Below are 22,329 nucleotides of genomic sequence, written 5' to 3' on the forward strand. Positions count from 1 at the left end.
ATCAAATTACTAATTACATACTTTTAAATTTGTTATACATATTTATTTTGTACTTAAAATAAAAACACAAGAATTATATTATTTTACAAGTATGTGAGCCCAGTTGACAAGTTTTATTGTCCTTGGGTCTGGCTTCCATCCCCTTTCCAACTGTTGCAGCTGTCTGGAGGTGCTTGCCTGTCACGCCTTCCTCATTCATTCAACAGGGCAATTGATTAAGGGGTGGGGGGAAATCTTAGTCTATTCTTAGCAAAGAGACATTTATCTTCTATTTTATTCTATCCTTAGGGGCTATAACATTATACCAAGGGCAATGCAAAGTTTCTACATGAGGCTTTGATACAAAGTTTTCATATACCTAGGCTCATCAGTACAAGGTTTCCATATGAGGCTTTGATACAAAGTTTCATGAAAACAGAGGTCACACATGGGTAGACCCACTACAAAGTTATAGGAAGAGGCACAATGTAAAGTCATATGAAAATTATCAGAGATTTATCTCGGGGAATCATGGATGGGGGTGGGGGGTGGGGCAGGCTGGCTGGCTGGCCCTGCTGCTCTCCTGTTCTACAGGAACAGAGGTGACTCTAGGTACCAGAGCCATCAATCCATCACCTCTCTCCAGTGCGCCATTTAGTAAAAAAAAACAAAAAACAAAAAAACTTTAAATATCCAAAAGCTTGTTTTAGTTCATATTCCTGTGGTTGCCTGGTGTTGTTGTGTATAAACTTCCCCCATAAACACTCTATTCACAGTTCCCCAAAACTTAAGTGTGGCGGACGAAGTTCATAGGCCTCAAGCCTCATCCTAACTGCTTAAGCTAATGTCTTACAGGATACAGTCCTGTAGGTTACTTGCATTATCGCTAAATAAAATAAATGGTAAAGCTAGCTCTGTGGGCTACAATTGTTTGAACCATCTACAAAAAAACATTTTAGTTTTTTATTCTTAGCTATAAGTTTTTATAGCAATTTCTATAGAAACCTATTTAATGTCCTCCCTGTATTGGTTTAATCCCTATTTAATTCTGAGACCTTTCCATAAGGAAGGAAGCAAATAAATGTCCTTTCAGCAACCACCCACATACCCAGTTTTTTCACAAGCTAAGGAGATTTTTTGGGAACCCCTGTTTTGAAGTATTGGTAGCAAATCATTGCCTTGTAGCTTGCCCTGACATTATTGAAATTGTGATAGAGGGAACTCTGACCCAGTTTCTGCAAATACACACATACATAACTTTGAACTCAATGGGACTCCTCACCTGTGCAAACTTAAGCTTGTGTGTAAGTGTTTGCAGGTTCAGATCCTCTGGTAGCAGGGGCAGACTTTATTATTATGGAATACGTGCCAACTTCTGAAAGCTATGACACAGAACAAAGGTTGTTTGTGGGAGAGAACAGTGATCCACCACACAACTCAAATTTTGACCCAAGATTAGATTTGTAAAAACAAGGCGAGAAGAGATATTTGGGATGCATTTTTCTGAGCATTCCAATTGAAACAGTTTGGGTTTTCAAACAAATAAAGGTTACCCTGCAGTGTTTGCAACCCAAACTTCACAGCCCTGCGAACCTGACTGTAAACAAAGGTGGAACTGACTTTATTTATTTCCCTTGTCAGCATTGAGAGAAATGCAAAAAGCAAACAACAAAAATAGTGACAGGTGAAATGGATTTTTAAAAGGCTTTATGTTTCTAATATTCAATGTTCTTTCCTACCAGATTTCTGTTTTGTTTCCACCCGGCCTCGCCCCTCCCTGCCTCTATTGGACCGCTCTCCAAATCCCCGCCCCTCTGCCCCGCCCCGACTCTGCCCCCTCCCTGCCCCTATTGGACCCCTCCCCAAATCCCCACCCTGGCCCCGCCTCTTCCCCAGCACGCTGCGTTCCCCCTCCTCCCTCCCAGGCTTGCCGCGAATCAGCTGATTGGTGGCGCAAGAGCTGGGAGCCAGGGTGAGGAGCAGAAGGCAGGGGGCCCTCAGGGGAGGAGGCGGAGGTGAACTGGGCAGGGGGGTAGGGACTGGGGAGCTGGGCTGCTGGTGGGTGCTCAGCACCCACCAATTTTTCCCCATGGGTGCTCGAGCCCCAGAGCACCCAGAGAGTCGGTGCCTAAGGCGCCACTTTTGAAGAAAGCAGCCGCTCCCCCTGCTCCCCCCCAGCTACGCTCCTGTTTCCAGGACAGAAGGCTTGTCTTTCTGGTAACACACATCAGCTTGTAATGTATTACCTTTTCAGGAAAAAAAAAAATAAAAGGATGATGTGACATCAGAGAGCATCCCCCAAACATTCTCTATTGTGACTCTTAGGCCATGCCTACACTATGGGTACTACGGTGCTGCAACTACACCACTGTAGTGCCATAGTGTAGATGCTTCCTACAGCAATGCAAAGGGTTTTTCCATCAATGTAGATAATCCACTTCCCAGGGCAGTGGTAGCTAGATTGACAGAGAAATTCTTCTGTCGATCTAGCCATGTCTACATTGGTGGGTAGATTAGCTTAACTATGATGTTAAGGGTGTGAATTTTTCACACCTCTGAATACTCTACCTGTGTCAACTTAAAAGTTAACTGTAGATCAGGCCTTACTCTTTTATACCCTCTGCAACAAAAGACTGAGGCCTGGGCTGCACTTAAAACTTAGGCTGGCACAGCAAGGCTGCTCAGGGTCTGAAAAATCCACACTTCTGAGCACCGTAGCTATGCAGAGTGCACCCCCGGTGTAGATGCAGCTAGGGCAATGGAAGAATGCTTTCGTCGACCTAGTTACCATTGCTCAGGGAGGTAAAAACAGTCTCCAATTTGTTCCATCTTCATCATGCCAGCGCAACCCGAGAACTGAATGTTTATCTCAATGGTCAAAAGGTGAAGCATGAAGTAGAACTGGTCTATCTAGGTGTGACCTTAGACCACACACTGAGTTACCATGCTCACCTGAAGAAGACAGCAGCTAAAGTTACAATGTTCTTAGCAAACTGCAGGTTCATCATGAGGTGCTCGTGCTCCAACTGTGCAGACGTCAGCTCTTGCCACCTTGTAATCGGTGGTGGAGTACTGTGCACCAGTTTGGAGTCGATCATCACACACCAAACTGGTGGATATGCAGTTTCATGCTGCCATGCGTATCATCTCCGGCACCCTGCATCCAACTCCACTCCCATGGCTTCCAGTTCTGAGCAATATTACTCCTCCTCCTAACAGACGAGAGGATAAGAGCCAGGCAGGAAGGTGTGGAGAGCCACGGCGGACTCTCTATCTGCCTGTGGTGCAAGGGGCCCGAGCAGCCCCTGGCCCGTGTCCCTGCTCCCAGGGCTCCCCGCCCGCCCGGGGCAGATGGAGGATCTGCGACTCCATGGCTCCTCACAGCTGCCCACGCAACTCTTACCATGGCCAGGCTGCAGCTCCAAGGCCTGTTCCGCTGGCCGGAGCCAGGTTGGGGAGAGCTGCGCGGGCAGCTGTTGGGAGCCAGCGTGGAGTTGCAGACCCTCCTCCTGCCCCGGGTGGCCGGAGAGTGGGGACATGGGCCGGGGATTGCTTTCAGCCCCCCACTCCCTGGGCAGGTGGAGTGTCCACCACAGCTCCCCACAGCTGCCCAGGCTCCCCGGCCAGGCTCCACACTGGCTTGGCCGTGGGGTGGGGCCTCGAGGGGAAGAGGAGGAGAAGGGGGCGCGATCTGCCTGGGGGAAAAGTGGGAGGACCAGGCCCTTCCACTTTCAACAAGTAGGAGGGCTATGACCTGCTGGTTCTGGCACCACTGGCCCGGGGCCCCGGCCACAGGGGAAGGAAGAGCCGCAGCACAGTGCAGTGGGTAGCAGGAGAGAGCCTGGGGGTGGAGTGTGGGTGGGGCCATGCAGGCAGTTTGGGTAGGCTGAGCCTTCCCCTGACTTTGATGCCTGCTGCCCTGCCCCAAACTGGCTATCGACTTTTCATTAATTTACTTGTACTAGAAGAGGTAGTAGTACAACAACATTCATTCATTCAGACAAACTGCTCTGCATGGCCCCCTCTTGCCTGTGTACATAGGGGTGGTTCCTTGAATCCTCCTGAGAGATTTCGTTGAAACATTCATGGAGGTACTCTGCAGTCCTCTCCTGAAGGTTTCTAGGGATGGCAGCATTATTTCTTCCTCAAAGGTAGGACACTTTCCCACGTTAGTCAGCTGTAACTTCGGCAGGCACCATTGTAGTACACAGGCTAGCAGTATATGGGCCCAGGCAGCTTCGGGATGCCAGCAGCAGCTGTGTTCTCTATGCCTCTGTTACACTCAGGAGTGAGATATCAGCTAAAATGACCACTGCCTGTAGAAAATGGTGCCAGTATTCAGTACCATTGCTCAGTACTCATAGTTGCATGCAACCGAGCAATTCCCTCCTCATCTCCCTTACTCCTGGTAGGCTATACTCACCACGAGACTGGTGCTGTGAGTGGGGCCATGCACAAGCACTCTGAAGCAGAAGTGTCAATAAGCATGTCTTATTTAAATCTTTAGGGGAGCAAGGGAGGGAAGCTCTGAATCTTAACTTTTACTTTCTGTTGTGACTATATTGACAATGCTACCTCTGTGTGTTTTATCTGCAGCTGCTGCTGTTGCGGCCTTAAGGGGTTCCCATTCCACACCTGTGGGAAGGGGAGTCAGATAAGGAGAAAAAAGATGACGACTCAGGATGACATGTTCAGTGCGATCCTGCAAGCCGGTGCTGCATCAGACTTGAGCATAGTGCCTGGAGGGTGAACACTGCAAACAGCCTGGAGAAGGAAAGAGCAAACAGAAGGACTAAGAATTTCAGCAGTAATAGGAGAGGGAGATGCACCAGGATGTTATGGGGCTTCTCCGGCAGCAAACACAGATGCTGCAGACTCTTGTGGACCTACATGTTCAACAGTTATAGGCTCGCCTCCCATAGCAGTCCATGGAGAACTTTATTACATCATCTCCCTAAAGCGCCCTCAACATTCATCGTGATATCAGGGGCCACATCTCTACCCCACCATTCCATCCCATGGGACATTAAGGACAATCACAGCTTCACAGGCACTGACCTGTGAAAGCCATGGTTGCTATATGTGTAGGTAAAATGGCATGAATGTTTTTTCCCTTTGTTAAGGTCCGTCCCATTAATGTATTAAGTTTTTAATGTATTTGTTTTTAAACGGCACAAAGTTTTCTTTGCACTGGTATTGTTACTGAATACAATTCTATTATTTGGAAATTAATCTTTATTAGTTCACAGCATATGCTGTGGAGTGCCGAGCAGTTCTGAAAGCACCCACTTGTTACTTTACAGGTATGACACAACTCATATGACCAGTAACAGTGTAAAAATCCTAAATGTACAGCAAGCATCGAAAAATGCATAGGTGAATTAACAGCACTATATTCATAAGCGTACACCACATAATTCCTAACAGGCCCTAAAACAGCAGGGCCAGGTAGAGCACAGTACAAAACAATACATTACTATGGCTTACCATTAAAGAGCTCTTTCAAAGCCTCGCTGAGCCGTATAGATCTGCGTTGAGCTTTTCTAATAGCCCTTGTGTCTGGCTGTTCAAGCTCAGCAGTGAGCCGCTCTACCTCAACCATCCACCCTGGTGGCAACTTTTTCCCCTTTGCTTCACAAATATGCAAGACACAGCAGGAAGCTATAACCATTGGGATTTTTTTTTTAACTGAGATCCATTCTTGTGAGTAAACAACATCAGTGTCCCTCCAATCCACCAAAAGCACATTCAACTGTCATTCTGCACCTCCTGAGCTGGTAGTCGACTCTTTCCTTGGTGCTATTGAGGTGGTTGGTTTACAGCTTCATGAGCCGGGGGCAAGGGGTAGGCTGGGTCCGCCAGGATCACTACTAGCAATTCAACATCACCATAGCTAATTTGCCAGTTGGGCAAGAAAGTCTCTGTTTGTAGCTTTCTGAACAGTCCTGTGTTCTTAAAGATGCAAGCATCATTGACCTTCCCTGACCAGCCAAAATTGATGTCAGTGAAGCATCCCCAGCAATCCATCAATGCTTGCATAACCATACAAAAGTAGCCGTTTCTATTGATATACTCTGTGGCAAGGTGGTCTGGTACCAAAATAGGGATGTGTTTGCTGTCTATTGCTCCACCGCAGTTTGGGAACCCCACTGCTGAAAATCCATCCACTATGTCCTGCACATTGCTGAGTGTCACAGTCCTGCATAGCAGGAGATGATTAATGGCCCTGCACACTTGCATGACAACAGACTCCACAGTGGATTTTCCATCTCCAAAATGACTTCCCAATGATTGGTAGCAATCCGGCTCTGCGAGTTTCCACAGTGCAATTGCCACTAGCTTCTCTACTGCCAGTGCAACTCTCATTTTGGTGTCCCTGCACTGGAGGTCTGGGGCGCGCTTGGCACACACATCCAGAAATGGGACATGGTACATTTGAAAGTTCTACAGCCAATGCTCCTCATCCCAAGCTTGTATTATGATGCAATCCCATGCAGATGCAGTGCTCCACCATCAGCAGCTGCTCTGTGAATGCCATCAACAACCTTGAATTGTTTCTTTCTATGTCCCTCAGCAATTTGTCCTCCAATAACTCATCATGTTCCCTGCTCATTCCATTCTTCTTACAGCTCTGCCAATACTGGAGGAATGCGTGTCCTGTGCTTGTAATGCTTATGACAATAGTGGAGAGCTCCATGCAACTGTCAGAGATGACTGACAGTGAGGATGGCTACGTGGGTTTGTGGGATTTTTAAAAAAGGTGACATTATGGGACGGAGACAGTTGCATGCTGGGAGGTTAACCCCATGCTCCCAGTCACCCCTGCACAACCCCTTTCTGCCCCACAATGCATTGCCAAAACTTTCCAAAAGACAGTGTGCTGGATGGTGTCAGGTTGCACACTGGGATACCTACCCATGGTGTACTGCACTGTGCATTGACACAAGCACTCCTGGTGAGTATGTGAAGCACTGACACAAGAAGCCAAGTATGCATGAGTACAAGTGCTATACTAACTGTGGCAGTTTTATGCCAACATCACTTCATGTGGATCAAAGTTTGTAGTGTAAACATGGCCCCACTCCTACATATTTAAAAAGTTTAAGGTCAGGTCTACACAAAGTTAAGTCAACCCAGCTACATCGCTCAGGGGTGTGAAAAATCCACACCCCTGAGTGTTGCAGTTAAGCAGACCTAACCGCCGGAGTAGACCAGTGCTAAGTCAATTGAAAGATTCTTCCGTTGACCTGGCAACCATCTCCTGGGGGAAGTGGATTAACTATAGTGATGGGAGAACCTCTCCTGTTGCAGAAGTGAGTGTCTACACTGAAGCGCTGCAGCTGTGCCACTGTAGCGTTTCAAGTGTAGCTGAGCTCTAAGTTTATCTGATGCTGTTTATCATCCTCCACAGTTACTGTTGAAACAGAAAGCATTTCTTTAATATTGTACGACATGAATATGCCATGCTGCTTCTTTACAAATACAGGACAGAAATATTTATTGAACACTTGTCCATTTTACCATCCCTGCCTAGTACTGGGCCTATATCATTGCGGGGTTCCTCTAGTCCTGTTAATTATCTGATCACACATTATTCCTCATCCCCTCTTCCTCTAACCCCCCCCCCCATCCCTCTCTCCAATTATCCCCTGCCCCATTCCTGCCAACCCTTCCCCAAACCCCATCAACCCCTATAACTCCTCCTGCTTGTTCATCCTCTCCCCAAACTCTTCCATCCCCCCAACCCCCACCCAAGCCTTTCCATCCCTCCCACAATCCTCTCCCCAACCTCCTCCATTCCCCCATAAATAACCCCCTCCCCAACCCTCCTATCGCCCATAAATAACCCCCTCCCCAAAGTCCCTCCAAACACCCCCTCCCCATCCCCCTCTATCCTCCCCTAGACCCTTCTCCCCAAACCCCCGTGCCCCTCCCCAAGTCCCTCTATCTCCCCAGCCCCTCACAACCCCTCCCCCAACTCCTTCCCTCCTCTGGCGGCCCTCTCGGTCCCCTCAGGCGCGCTGCTCTCGGCACGGCACCCCGACGGCTCCCCGACCCCTCGTAGCCGGGCTATTCTCTCGGCGAATCCCCCTCCCGCCGCAGGCTATTCCCCTCCATCGCCCCCTCCCCCCGCCGCAGCGCTCCGGACCCAAGATGGCCGCCGTGTCAGTTTGGGGCTTCGCCGCCGTCCGGCCTCCGGCTCGCGGTTTGCGTCTCTCGCAGGCCCCGGTAAGTGGCGTCGTCTCGGCCGCTCTTGGCTCCGGTGCCCGGCGCCGAGGGGGCCGAGGGCAGGCGGCTGGCCGGGCCCTGCCGCCCCAGGGAGCGGGAGGCCCGTCGGGTGCTCCAGGCCCCGCGGCCTGTTCCGGCCCCGCCGCCGCTCTGCGCCAAGCCCGGGCCCGGCCGCCCCACTCCCCTGCAGCGCGCTCGAGCCCAGCAACCGAGGAGGCGGCGCCCACGGGAGGCCGCGGATGAGGCCGGCGGCGCGGGCCGCGGCGCTCGGGCTGAGTCGGCCTCCGACTGCGGCTCCTGGTAGCGCGGCTCAGGCGGGCCCGGCGATGCGGGAACACCGGTCCGGGCTGGGCTGCCTATTCCCAGGGAGAGGCAGCGCGCTGCCCACTGGGGTGCCCTCTGCCGCTGGGGCTGGTGCCCTGATTCCCCGGGAGCGGAGTCCGTGCGCCCGAGCAGGGTCCAGGGGGTCCGGCCGGGGGCGCCATCCCGCGAGCTCTTCTGTGCTGTGGGCTATCCTATAGCACGGGTGGGGACCGGCTGTGACAGGTGCAGGGGTACTTGTCATGCAGCTGGAGAATGAGTGAGGGGCCATCACCCCAGTGTGACACCAGCCTCAGCCTGGCCTCGCTATTAAGAATGTTGTAGGACAGTGAAATGCCCTGATGGGAGATCGCAGGGTCCCCTTCCCCGGGGTCCAGGTATGGGGTGCCTCAGAGGCATTCCCTGTCAGCTACAGTTTAAATAGAAAGGTGCAGACAGATGTATGTGCAGTCATACCTACCCTTACGTCTGTTATAGTGGTAATACAACCCCTGTTTAAATACTGTTTTCCTTTTGTGTAGATTTTGTTTTAAGCAGAGGTTCTAAACTTCTACCTAATTATTAAACTTAAACCTGTATGTGGGGGACAGTGTAGATGATCTAAATTTCATGTTTTAAAATCCTTTGTTATTGGTAGATTCTCTAACAGTTACTAGAAAGCAGGATGCCGGATGGAAGAGCTAGCGGTACTAGGTTAACTAACTTGGAACTTACAAAATTTCTCCTATAAAAATGGTGAAGGTTTCAATAAACTGTCTACAACTCCTTGAATATAAATGCAAGAGGCAAAATGTATCATCTGCCTGTGGCATTGGGAATCCTTTAGTTACTTTGTATTGAAGTTTCAGGCTAAGGCTATGTCTTCACTGCCAAATTAGGTGTGTTTATTGCATCAGGATAGCTATCATGATGTAAAATTGTAATGGAGATAAGGCACCACGTAGTTTTTACCTTGATGTAGCTAACTGAGGTCAACCCTGTATCTCCCACCTGGGAGTTATGTTGGCTAGCTACATCTAGGCAGAAACTACAGTGCTTTGTCTCCAGTAGGATTTTACATTGTTAGCTGTCTCGATGTAAAATCCAAACTTTGTTTTTAAGTGAAGACATAGCATAAGTGTTACTTCAGCATTGTTACAAAATGTGCTTCAAAACTTCAGTGATAGATTAGAAGAACTTACAATATTCTTGTATATTTGTGACTATACAAACTAGAATGGGACACTTGTGACTTTCTTTGTGGGCGTGACTATTTTCTGATTTTCTTTCAGATTTAATGTTCCAGTTTTCCTGATGTGAGATTGGAAATCCAAAGTTGAGGTGAGATGTGCTGAGTTCTTTACAACTTTGTGAAAACCTTTCTCTGGAGCTGTTGATGGATTTATTGAAAGCATGAAGAAATTCCTAACAGAATATATCATTTTTCTACTTTCAGTTTAAAAATATTAATGTTTGAGAAACAGAGAGTAATTCAGCTCCAAAAACGTGTATGCTATGGTTAACTGGTTCCCATCCTCCAAAAATCTGTTTTCCCATGGTGTGAAGCTTATTCAGCATCGGGATAAAGGATAACGACTCTATGGATATACAGAATTCTTCACCATGGTAAAACTCGCTAACCCGCTGTATACGGAGTGGATTTTGGAGGCAATCAAAAAGGTGAAGAAGCAAAAACAACGCCCTTCAGAGGAGAGGATATGCAATGCAGTGTCTTCATCCCATGGTTTGGACCGTAAAACTGTTCTGGAACAACTAGAATTGAGTGTTAAAGATGGAACTATATTAAAAGTCTCCAACAAAGGTCTCAATTCCTACAAGGATCCTGATAATCCTGGGAGAATAGCACTTCCTAAACCTCGAAACCATGGAAAGTTGGATGGTAAACCAAACGTGGACTGGAATAAACTGATCAAACGGGCAATTGAGGGCTTGGCAGAGTCCAGTGGTTCATCCTTGAAGAATATTGAACGCTTTTTGAAAGGTCAGAAGGATGTGTCTACATTGTTTGGAGGTAGTGGCACTTCCATCTTTCACCAGCAATTGCGACTGGCTGTCAAGCGTGCTGTTGGCCATGGCAGACTCCTTAAAGATGGACCTTTGTACCAACTCAACACTAAAGCAGCCATCAATGCTGATGGGAAAGAGAGTTGTGAGTCTCTTTCCTGTCTGCCTCCAGTGTCGCTCCTTCCTCATGAAAAGGATAAGGTAAGAGCCAAGTATACACCAACATTTCCTTGGAGCTGATGAAACATGGTGATACAGGCTCAAAATTTGAGGTCACTCTCTTTAATATGTAACTGGTAAGTTGAAAATGGGCAGGAGGCTTTGAGAAGTCTGCAGCAAATGAATAGTTCTGTTTCTTCCCAGTTTCTGAGCATAAGCAGAGAAAACCTCATGGTTGGTAATTTGTGCCTGCTGCTTGGAAACTGCAAATGACAAACTTCCCTCCCCAACATTCATGGTGTTGAATCAAAGGGTTGGTTGGAGACTCTCCAGAATATAAGGTTGTGTTTGTCTGATATGTTTAACTCCATTTATATCAACAGGAAAAACAGGGAATTATCCTCACACGCATTCAAATTGGATGGATTATAAAAAAGAGAGAAAAAATTCAAGGTTTTATTTTTTTCATTTAGCTACCAGCCCAATTCACTATTTCGGACCTATTATTTTATTATTTATGTGTATTCTGATAGCATCTAGAAGTCCTAATCAGCTATCTGAGCCCTATTGTGCTAAGTGTTTTCAACGCACGCACATAATGAATGACAGTTCTTGCCTCAAATAATTAAGTTTTAGCTTCTGAAAAGTCAACAGATGGATAGAGCAAATGGGGGAAGGGATGGACTACATGGAAGGTAATAGTGGAGTGAACACTTTTAATGTATCTTAATGAAACCAAGTTATTTATATTGTATCATAAAGAAACTCAGGTATAGACTCGTTGTAAAATGAAACGCTTATTTTCTGTGTTTTAGTGTCTCCTATTCTGTGCACATTTTTGGCCTGTTTCTTTCTATCCCTCTCCCTGTATAAGATTTTTGACCTCTCCAACTTCAAGTTGGAGTTGGCAGAGTGAAATTGACACCCAGTTCAGTTCTTTCTTGCCCCTGTTTTACCACTGGGGATGTTATGTCAATGAGTTTGTTTTCAAGTAAAGACAAAAGTTGCCAACAAAGGGTCCCTTTGCACTGCAAGTCTCTAATGCCTTCTGCAACAGTGCTGAAAGTGACTTTGTCCCATCCACACTACTGGCTAAATTTATTTTCAACTCTGATGGGGGGGGAGAGGGGGTCTTGTTGCTGACATCCTTTTGTTACTGATGAGAGCTCAGTGCCTCTCTAACCAGCTTCACACTCCAGGCAGGGTTCTTTCCTATGGTCTTTACAAGCTTTGAGGCCTTGATGGCATTAGGAAGTTTCTTTTCTAAAATTTCCAACTACTGCTACCACTAGTAAAAATCCATCAATGACTGTACAGGTGAGAGCACTATTGTAAACAGAGCCCTGTTACTTTCAGCACTGTAGGACATAGACCTGCACTGAGTAGAATTAGAGAACAGTATACTTAATCCCTGTGGTTTCCTGGAGCTCTGGCTAGTCTAGTCTAAACTAATGTTCTTACCACTAGTAAAGACTGGTCTACATTTTTTTTGTACTACTTTAACAATATCGGTTACTAAACCAAAATAGTTTCAGGAGTATGGAAACTGTGTGTACACAAGCAGTAAAACCAGTAGCAGCTGAACCGATAGTAGTAACAGTGGGGAAACTGTAGCACATCTTAGTGTCAACTGTCTGAAAGAGAATGTCTGGGCTCTGAAGCTGGTTGCGTATTAATACTGTGGCATCAGTATGATTCTTCAGTGGAATTATTCCATGGCAGTGTCTTAAAATGAGGTTGTCTAAATGCAGTGAAGGAAAATATGGAATACCACAAATCCTGTGTCTTATTTCTTATTTTTTTTTTGTCCCCCAAGTATATCCCCCAGTAAAACGTTAATAAAAATTTCAATAACGATGTTTAAAAATGCCCAACCCCCGCTAGAATTACAAACATGCACTTCCTTGTAACTGCTCAGATCTGGGATTTCTTCTGTAACCTTTGCATTGGAGCTATGACAGAAAGTTCATCTGGCCATGTACTGAAGAAAACTATAATGACTAATCCTGCTGACTTTAACCATGCTCCTTCTTGAACTCCATGATGTTTCTCTTCAAATACTCTTGGTGTACACTGCATAACTCATGCTGAGTTTCTAACTGGCTTCACTAGGGTCATTACTGCCTGTCAAGGTGTGTTGTCTTGTTAGCATGCCTTCAAAGTTCTGCCAGTTCTAATTGGTCTGCAAGTCATGACATAGTTAAAGCCACAGGCATTTGGGTAACTGGGAGGGATGTACTTGTGATGTGACAAAGGCAGGGCATCCAACTTTTTGTCTGATATAGTAACAGTTACAGTAGATGCCAGCATGGCAAACCTTAAATACATTTATTTGAATGTTAAAGGTTGAGAAAGATACTCTTTGTTTCTGTTGCCCTTTTGTTTTAATTAATCTGATGTTTATTGTCAGCACTGGAGACTTTAGTTCCTTTATCCACAGAACAAATACAGTACGAGTAATGGTAGTGCAGCGTTCACCTCATAGCCTTTAACTTTGACATAGTGAGACCACTCAGGTTGAGAAGAGAGCTCAGCCTACATACCCAATTCAGGGCATGGATTTGCTGCTGAAACTATCAACAAGGTAGTTAATTACCCAGAGACCATAACTGAGACTATGTCGATGCTGCAATTAAAAACCCACGGCTGACCTGTGTCAGCTGACTTGGACTTGGACTCTGGGGCCATTTATTTGTGTGTAGATGCTCGGGCTCAGGCTGGAGCCCGAGCTCAGGGGTCCTGCGAGGGAGCATGGTCTCAGGGCCCAGGTTCCAACCCAAGCCCAAATATCTACGCTGCAATTAAATGGCTCCATAGCCCGAGCCTGAGTCAACTGACATGGGCCAGTCGTGGGTGTTTAATTTCAATGTAATCATACCCTTTGAGTGTGAAGAACTGTCTAGTAGGAAATGATCTGAGACACAGTTTATTTCCTTTGTAGACCATGTGTGGAATAGCCATTAGTTGGTGATAACTTTCACCCACTGCTGTTCTGGGCTGGATTTGAACTAGCAATCCAGATGTGAAAGGCTCAATATACTATAATTAATCCCCTGAGCTGTTCATCCCACCTATGTTTTTAGAAGAGTGATAATTGTATAATTCTAACATTTATTTGCAACAGATGAACCTCAGTCAATCTAGAAAAACTATGAATAAAAGAGATCATTTGGGTTTCCCCACTACCACTTTCTCTTAACCGTTCGTTGTATTTAAATAACTGTTAAAGGGGTGTTGCCAGTTTAAAGAATCATATGGTTCAAATTTAGGATCCTAAAGTAATGTTTAGTCGTCTAAATAACGCTGGCCTGACTTCCAGAGATGCTGAGCAATAAGAGCTTCCTCTGAAGTCAGTAAACGCTGCAGGTACTCAGCATCTTTGATGAATGTGCCATACTTATTTAGTTGCTTAAATGTGGATTTAGGAGCCAAGTGTAGGTACTTGATTTAGAAAATTTTACCCAGGAATTTTTCAGTTAACTTCTTTGCTATACTATTGATAATGCTTTAAGTTAGAAACAGAACACTTGACAAATCTAATTTACATCTTATGCAATTTAGTATATGCATTTCTCTTAGCTTGAACAATGAAACTGAAAACCAAGTATCAATTGTCTAGAACTAGTTTCTAGTCAATTTCACCTTCCGGTTTTCATGTTAAGTGCACAGTTATGTTTGGGTGGCAAACGCTCCGGGGGAATGTTTATTTAAAAATGTTTCTGTTGACATGTAACGAAAACCTCTTTTTATAAAATATAATTTTTATGCCAAATTTTAGCAGTGTGTACTTTTAATACCACATGACAGCATTCAATGCAAGGAAAAATCCAAAACACAAACTTTGGCTTCAGAGATTAATGCAATAGAAACACCCTTCTAACTGCTAAGTCGGAAGTCTCCCAGAAACATTACCTAGATTTTGAAATGGGTTTTCGGTGCAGAATTCAGCATTGAAGTTTGGTTATCTGTATATGATGATAGTTAATGATAGACACCTTTAAGTTCTAAAGTTCTGTGCTTGCCCTCATTTCTGTTCTCTGGTAGATGGAAAGAATTGTCTTTTTTGTTATTGTTCACTTCTCTATGCTTTAATCTGTAGCTTCTATTGGCCCTATTTTCTGTTGGGGTAGGCTTGTACGGTAAAGTGCAGAGAGAGGAATTTGGAGAGCAACAGGCTGAAATATTCTGGGATAACTGGAGCTTGGTTGAAATGGCAGTTTTAAGATTGTTTTAGTTATTACATTATGAGTTTCTGTCCTACCTGCTATTTCTTTACCTCATATCTGTGCAGTAATACTTTTATTTAGAATCATAGAATATCAGGGTTGGAAGGGACCTCAAGAAGTCATCTAGTCCAACCCCCTGCTCAAAGCAGGACCAATCCCAGACAGATTTTTGCCCCAATCCCTAAATGGCCCCCTCAAGGATTGAGTTTACAACCCTGGGTTTAGCAGGCCAATGCTCAAACCACTGAGCTATCCCTCCCCTTTGCTTAACTTCAGGTACAAAAGTTTGCAGTTGTCTAGCAATAAAGGTTAATTTCTCATAAGATTACTTGTGTTTGAACTCTGTGGTTTGTTTGATTGAATTGTGAAACGTAAACAGTAATTCATATCTAAGTAAGTTTGCATATATGAAGTATGTGTTATGTACAGTGTTTAATTCTGGGAAATTTCCTAGAGATGCACTAGCTTTTGGATGTTTGAAGAGGGAATTGCAGTATTTCAAAAGAGAGTCTTCCCTGGGTATTGAAAATCTGAAAATAAGCAACTTTGCATCAAAAAGTAGGGATTTCTAATTTTTCTTGCCAAGATACTGCATTGTATTCTAACAACCTGTTAAATCTGCACATCTGACTACAGGTTTCTGGTTTAAAGGCCCTTCATCAACTGATAACATTTGTCACAGGAGACTGCTTATTATTAATTATTTATAGTGTGGTAGCTCCTGCAGGCCCAAGACTCACTGTGCTAGGCACTGTAAAAACACATAAATAAGGTCCCTTCTCCAAAAAGCTTACAATTTAAGCATAGAACAGTTGATTACAACAAATATGGGGGGAAGCACAAGGTATCAGTAAGATTGTTCTGATCTATGTGATAAGCATCCTTCACAGCACACTAGCTACCTAGTCATAGCTGATAGACACTACTCTGTCCTAGCAACAGTGGGAGCAAAACGCTACATCCATAGTTCCAAGATCTCAAAACACATAGCAGACATATACTATCATGATTGAGCCTAACAGAAAGTGAAGCCTAGGCCTCTGTGAGGGCTGTTTGGGTACGTCTATACTTACCCAATGGATCGGCGGCCAGAAATCGATCTTCTGGGATTGATTTATCGCGTCTTGTCTAGACACGATAAATCGATCCCGGAAGTGCTCGCCATCGACGCCGGTAATCCTGCTCTGCGAGAGGAGTAGGTGGAGTCGACGGGGGAGCCTGCCTGCTGCGTGTGGACCCGCGGTAAGTACCTTTAAGTTCGAACTAAGATACTTAGACTTCAGCTACGTTATTCACGTAGCTGAAGTTGCGTATCTTAGTTCGAACTGGGGGCTTAGTGTGGACCAGGCCTTTGGCATGATCTGTAAGTTGCCTAGTGTGTGATTGAGGGATTTGGGAGTAAGGATGGAGGTTGAACTAGTGCAGTGGTTTTCAACCCTTTTTCATTTGCAGACCCCTAAAAATTTCAAATGGAGATGCGGACCCTTCTGGAAATCTTAGACACAGTCTGCGGACTACCAGGGTCCATGGGCCACAGGTTGAAAACCACTGAGCTAGAGGGAATAATTGAACTATAGCTCAAACACAGTACCTGGTCTGCACAAGACTGCAGTCAGAAGCTAATAAGGGTGAGGGGAGAACAGTATATTGTGTATTGCATTACTTTATTAATGCAGTGTTAAGGATGCATAGTTTAAAAAAAGTCAAATGCAGAAGATAATCTTATTACAGCAACTATGAGTTGGCCACATAGCAGATGTTGCTTATTTTATTGTATTTACTAAACATAACAGAAATGTTTAACAAGCAACAGGAATCAAATGTACTCATCTCATATGCAACATGTCAGTTATTTTTGCTGTATGACCCTGATTTTAACTGTAACTTTAAGATTCTATTAATGTAGTTTTTTTTCATTAATAAGATACAATATTCTACCCTAATGGTGCAAAATGTTGCAATACAATTGTAGGTGGTGCTGTGGACTGTTACTGTAAGTCTCTTTATGATCCAGTAGGTGTTATCCCTATTTTATAGACAGGTGAACTGATGCCCAGGGTTACACTGCACATTAGTGGCAAAGTTCCTATAGAACTCCGAAGTCCTGATTCCCAAAATTAAGGATTCTTCAAAAGTCATAAAGAAATGGCAGGCTGCCTTATTTTCAACCAGCATTACTATTCGACTTGATTGAATAATGTTTTCAAGGTTAACTTTTAACTTGTCCTGATGAATGATATTGCTTAGTGGAGGGAGTGTGTCCCCTGTCCTGATGGCCTGTGTTCAGGAATTAAACTGTACTATGAAATCACAGAATCATAGAAATGTAGGGGTAGAAGGGACCTTGAGAAGTCATCAAGTCCAGCCTCCTGTGCTATTGTAGGACCAAGAAAACCTAGACTGTTCTTGACAGTATTGTCCAATTGTCTTATAGTTAGAAAGGTCTGACCCAGTATGGCTGTCCTTATGTTCTTATGAGCAGTTAGAATGTAAGAATGGCCATACTGGGTCAGACCAATGGTCCATCTAGCATAGTATCCTGTCTTCCAACAGTGGCCAATGCCAGATGCTTCAAAGGGAACAGAACAGGACAATTATCAAGTGATTCATCCCCTATCTTCGGGTAGGTCTACACTTACCCGGTAGTTCGGCGGCGAGCGATCGAACTTCTGGGTTCAACTTATCGCATCTTGTCTGGACTCGATAAGTCGAACCCGGAAGTGCTCGCCGTCGACTGCGGTACTCCAGCTAGACGAGAGGAGTACCATGGAGTCGAGGGGGGAGCCTGCCTGCCGCGTGTGGACCAAGGTAAGTTCGAACTAAGGTACGCAACTTCAGCTACGTGAATAACGTAGCTGAAGTTCGAAGTACCTTAGTTCGAATTAGGGGGTTAGTGTAGACCTGGCCTTCCAGTCCCAGCATCTGGCAGTCATAGGCTTGGGGCACCCAGAGCATACAGTTACATACATCCCTGACCATCTTGACTAATAGCCATTGATGGACCTATCCTCCATGAATTTATCTAAATCTTTTTTGAGTCCAGTTATAGTTCTGGCCTTCACAACATCCCCTGGCAATGTGTTCCACAGGTTGACTGTGCGTTGTGTAAAGAGGTACTTCCTTTTGTTTGTCTTAAACCTGCTGCATGTTGTTTGCATTGGGCAACTTCTGGTTCTTGTGTTATGTAAAGGGGTAGATAGCACTTTCTTATTCACTTTCTCCACACCATTCATGATTTTATAAACCTCTATCATATCCCACCTTAATTGTGTGTTTTCCAAGCTGAACAGTCCCAGTCATATGGAAGCTATTCCATACCCTTAATAATTTTTGTTGCCCTTCTCTGTACCTCTTCCGTTTCTAATATATGTTTTTGAGATGGGGTGACGAGAACCCACACAGTATTCAAAGTGTGGGCGTACCACGGATTTATATAGTGGCATTATATTTACTGTCTTATTATCTACCCCTTTCCTAATGGTTCCTAACATCATGTTACCTTTTTTGACTGCCACTGCACATTGAGCAGATGTTTGCAGAGACTTATTCACAATGACTCCAACATCTCTTTTTTAAGTCGTAACAGTTAATTTAGACCCCATAATGTTGTATATGTAATTGGGATTGTTTCCCAATATGTATTACTTTGACAAGTTTCAGAGTAACAGCCGTGTTAGTCTGTATCCGCAAAAAGAAGAACAGGAGTACTTGTGGCACCTTAGAGACTAATAATTATGCTCTAATAAATTTGTTAGTCTCTAAGGTGCCACAAGTACTCCTGTTCTTCTTTTTGCGTATTACTTTGAATTTATCAACCTATTAGTGAGAAAGCTTGGCATTTCCATCATGAATGAGAGTGGGACAGTCTTTTTTAAAATAATCTGGAAGGATCTGTACCCCTTGTGTTAATTGATTCTCATTTCTACTTTCCTTGGAATTTTTATTATGTTAGTTAAAAGTAGAGAGGGCTGTGTTATTCTGCAAATATTTAAACACTGTCCTGCAGGAGATCTCCCTATAATCACAGAACTATGCAGAAGCAATTCTGGCACTGAAGAGTAGGAGAGTTTCTATCACCGAATAGTGTCATCGGAGAAGTGTTTACTTTAGTGCTGTAGTTATCTGTTTGCCATAAGGAACATAGCTGATATGGCTGTGCAAAATGTCTATATTTATTGCACTATAGGATTGTCACTTGATTGGAGAATATAATGGACACAGCATCCTTAAGGTCTTGTTCTTGTGGGGCTCTCCTGCCCCATCGCAAACAGCACAGAGGCAGCTCTAGGCCACTGTACTATGATTGTCAAAATTGAAGCTAAACTTCATTTATTCAAGAAGAAAATTCTCTTGTCAAAGACAGATATGCACGGTGGATGGTCTTGGGGGGAGAGGGGACTTCATTAACATGATAACTGATGTTGCTCTTGCTGTACTGTAGAACCTTTTAAAATAAATGCCTATTCTGGGTCTTGAGGCACAAGTCCATTGCTAGTAAGTAAAGTTGTTTGTGGCTTGGTTTTCTGCTGGAGTCTGTGCACAAAGGATCTGCAGCAGCTAGAGTGATGTAATTAGACTCAGAGTCTAGTTTTGCTGGCATTGGCTCCCAGCTGGAGCAGGATTAGGATTTGCTCTGTTCCAGCTTGTTCCTTGGAAAGGGGAGACCGTTCTCCTCTGACAGGAAAGTCATGGCTTCTAACAGATGGCCTCCATCTGCACTATGTGTAATTCTGGAAATCCAAGTGTCATAAAATTACTCTGAACTTGATTTGCTTGATTTAATGAACAGGTGAAGCAGTTTCTAATAGCAAATGTGTCAGAAATGGACTCCGTTTTTGGGTTTCCTTGATAGTAACAGGAGACAATGCACTATGAGTGTAGCATAGTCTATGTGGGACTTTGTCAAAGGAAGTAGCTAACTCTAGAATATTGGTACTAAAAAAAAAATCCAAAAGTTGGTGAGCCTGTGGAAAGACATTGGAGTGTTGTGGTGATACGGTTGTCTCAGCTGTGCACGTTAGAAAAACTGGGTTCTAAACAGAATATTCTGACACAATTTCAATAGGAGTTGAATACAGGATACCGGTCTTTAATTAAATGAAATTGGTCCAGCATGTTGGCTGGAACTCTAGTGTTAGTACTTTCTGTCCAGGAGACTGTTGGCGGATGTGGAATGACACATCCCTGAAGTGCAGTTAATAAAGGAACCTTATTTATCAGAGAGCTTTAAAATATGGACAGACTGGGAGGGTGCATGCTGGAGTACGTTGCTAAGTACACAAGAGCTTGATTCTGGTGTTAAAGCTCTGTTATGTAAGGAGAACAAACAGCAGTGAGAATGACAGCAGGTCACTGACTCTCCTCCAGTTTCCTGGCTGAATTGGTGCACTGCTTTTGTTTTTCCACTCCCTGAATGTCGCTGCTGTGGTTGAAATAGCTGGTTAAGAATGGTTTAAACTTTGGATAAAATAATTGCCTATTAACCAAAAGAAAATTCTGAATTCCTATTAAAAAGAAATACTTGATATGCTAGCAATAGAAAATCTGGCAATACAAATCCTGTGTGTGACAGAAGACTGCTGATTCCTTTGACCTCTGCTCTCTCTGCAGAGACGGTAGGTGGGTGTGTATTGCTGTTTGCATTTCCAAAGGATCATGAACTAAATTTGACCTGGAGAGCTGTTATAAGTAGTGTTAATCTCCATTCTGTTTTATTTAGCAGAGCGCTTTGTCCCTTTATTTTCCAAATCTGAGGACTACAGTGAGAATCCTATTCTCCTAAGGCAGGGGTCAGCAACCTTTCAGAAGTGCTGTGCCGAGTCTTCATTTATTCACTCTAATTTAAGGTTTTGCATGCCAGTAATACATTTTAACATTTTTAGAAGGTCTCTTTCTATAAATCTTTAATATATAACTAAATTATTGTTGTATGTAAAGTAAATAAGGTTTTTAAAATGTTTAAGAAGCTTCATTTAAAATTAAATTAAAATGCACAGCCCGCGGACCGACGGCCAGGATCCAGGCAGGGTGTGCGCCACTGAAAATCAGCTCGTGTGCCACCTTCGGCATGCGTGCCATAGGTTGCCTACCCCTGTCCTAAGGGATCTTACAGAAAGGTGTTCACATATTCTGCGGAGCAGATGCCAGTACTCCTTCCCATATCAGGTGGGATACTGTAGGAATGGTGTTAGTTATGAAGCCTGTTCATGAAGCCTGTTCATTATCCAGAGATCCAGCAGTATTTAGGGACCCCTACCTCCATAATACAATAAAGCCTGTAGACTGCTTAAGAAGTTTCACTGTAGGTAGTGTAGGCAGTGTTAGATTACTACACATGTTGGAATTCTTCTGAATCACCTATGCTTTCTTAACTGTCCATACTCCCTTATCAGTTCAGCACATTTTTAAGAATTAATTGGACAGAACAAATTCCATATCTCACCGTACTGCTACGTACATAGAGTATTGTTACTTAAACGTGGGACTGGGAGTTTGGACTCTCCTGACTTGTTAGTTCCCTTGCTGAACCCTGGGCAATTTAATCCACCACTCTGTTTACTTATCTATAAATGGATATTGCTGAAAATTGCAGAGGTGCTACAAATCATAGGAAGGGTCACCCATTCTAACTCTTTGCCCTTGTTTTCTAGTGTTTGGTCTAGTCTGGTTTTAAAAGTCTCAAGTCTTTTGCACAGCACCAAGTGTTGAGGGTTGTGAACTTGTTTTGTTGTGGGATTTTTTTCTTTTTTTCTGTGTTGGACATATTCATGAGGACTATGGCTCAAGGACATGAGACTCTGTTAAATCTTGCTGTGAAGGGAGGCCTTAGAAAGCTGTTCGTAGTGGCTTTTGGTAGAGAAGGGGTATATGCAGAGTTAGTTCATAGCATTGCATAATTAGGTAATCAGAGCTTAACTATAGTTGTGACGCTGGATCACATAGTTTCACCTGTGTGGTAGGGCTGAGTAAATTGGAAATAGAATTCTTGAGTTCAAATTTTTCACCAGGCAGTGAATTCTAATGTCTTTTTAATCCCTTTATAACCACTCTGTCTTTATGTAGGCAGTGTTTTTGTGTAGGGCTCTGTATCATATTGGATGCTCCTGTGTTAATGGCAGTTCAGATTCAGACTCTGATCAAGGTGTTGTTTCTTACCTGTGACAGGAATGACTAATCATGGTGTGAAGCTCTAATAGTACCCAAAGCTAGAAAGAGTCACTTTGCTTGTGGAAATTATTTGTATAATGACTAGAAAAAAACTTGTTATTGTTAGAAACGATAAAAATACATTTATTTACTGGTGTTCAGCAGGGATTGGGATTTGGAACCAACATAATTCTGCTGGTTTGGTTGGTGTATATCTCTACTATTGTTTGTATAAGGCTATGGACTCTTGGCGAAAAATCTCACT

The 22,329-nt window shown here is 44.2% G+C and overlaps 1 protein-coding gene across 1 annotated transcript in view; it reads left to right on the forward strand.

The window, feature by feature from the left end:
* Positions 1-8,122: 8,122 nt before the first annotated feature.
* KAT6A (lysine acetyltransferase 6A) overlaps positions 8,123-22,329 on the forward strand; it is a 78,037-nt gene continuing 63,830 nt past the window's right edge. The window contains exons 1-3 of the mRNA XM_054017502.1: positions 8,123-8,208; positions 9,801-9,849; positions 9,965-10,734. Coding sequence (XP_053873477.1) covers positions 10,132-10,734 — 603 coding nt within the window. The 5' untranslated portion in view covers positions 8,123-8,208; positions 9,801-9,849; positions 9,965-10,131. The remainder of the gene's footprint in view (positions 8,209-9,800; positions 9,850-9,964; positions 10,735-22,329) is intronic.

This window comes from Malaclemys terrapin, chromosome 2 (assembly GCF_027887155.1).
Source record: "Malaclemys terrapin pileata isolate rMalTer1 chromosome 2, rMalTer1.hap1, whole genome shotgun sequence".
Lineage (NCBI taxonomy): Eukaryota > Metazoa > Chordata > Testudines > Emydidae > Malaclemys > Malaclemys terrapin.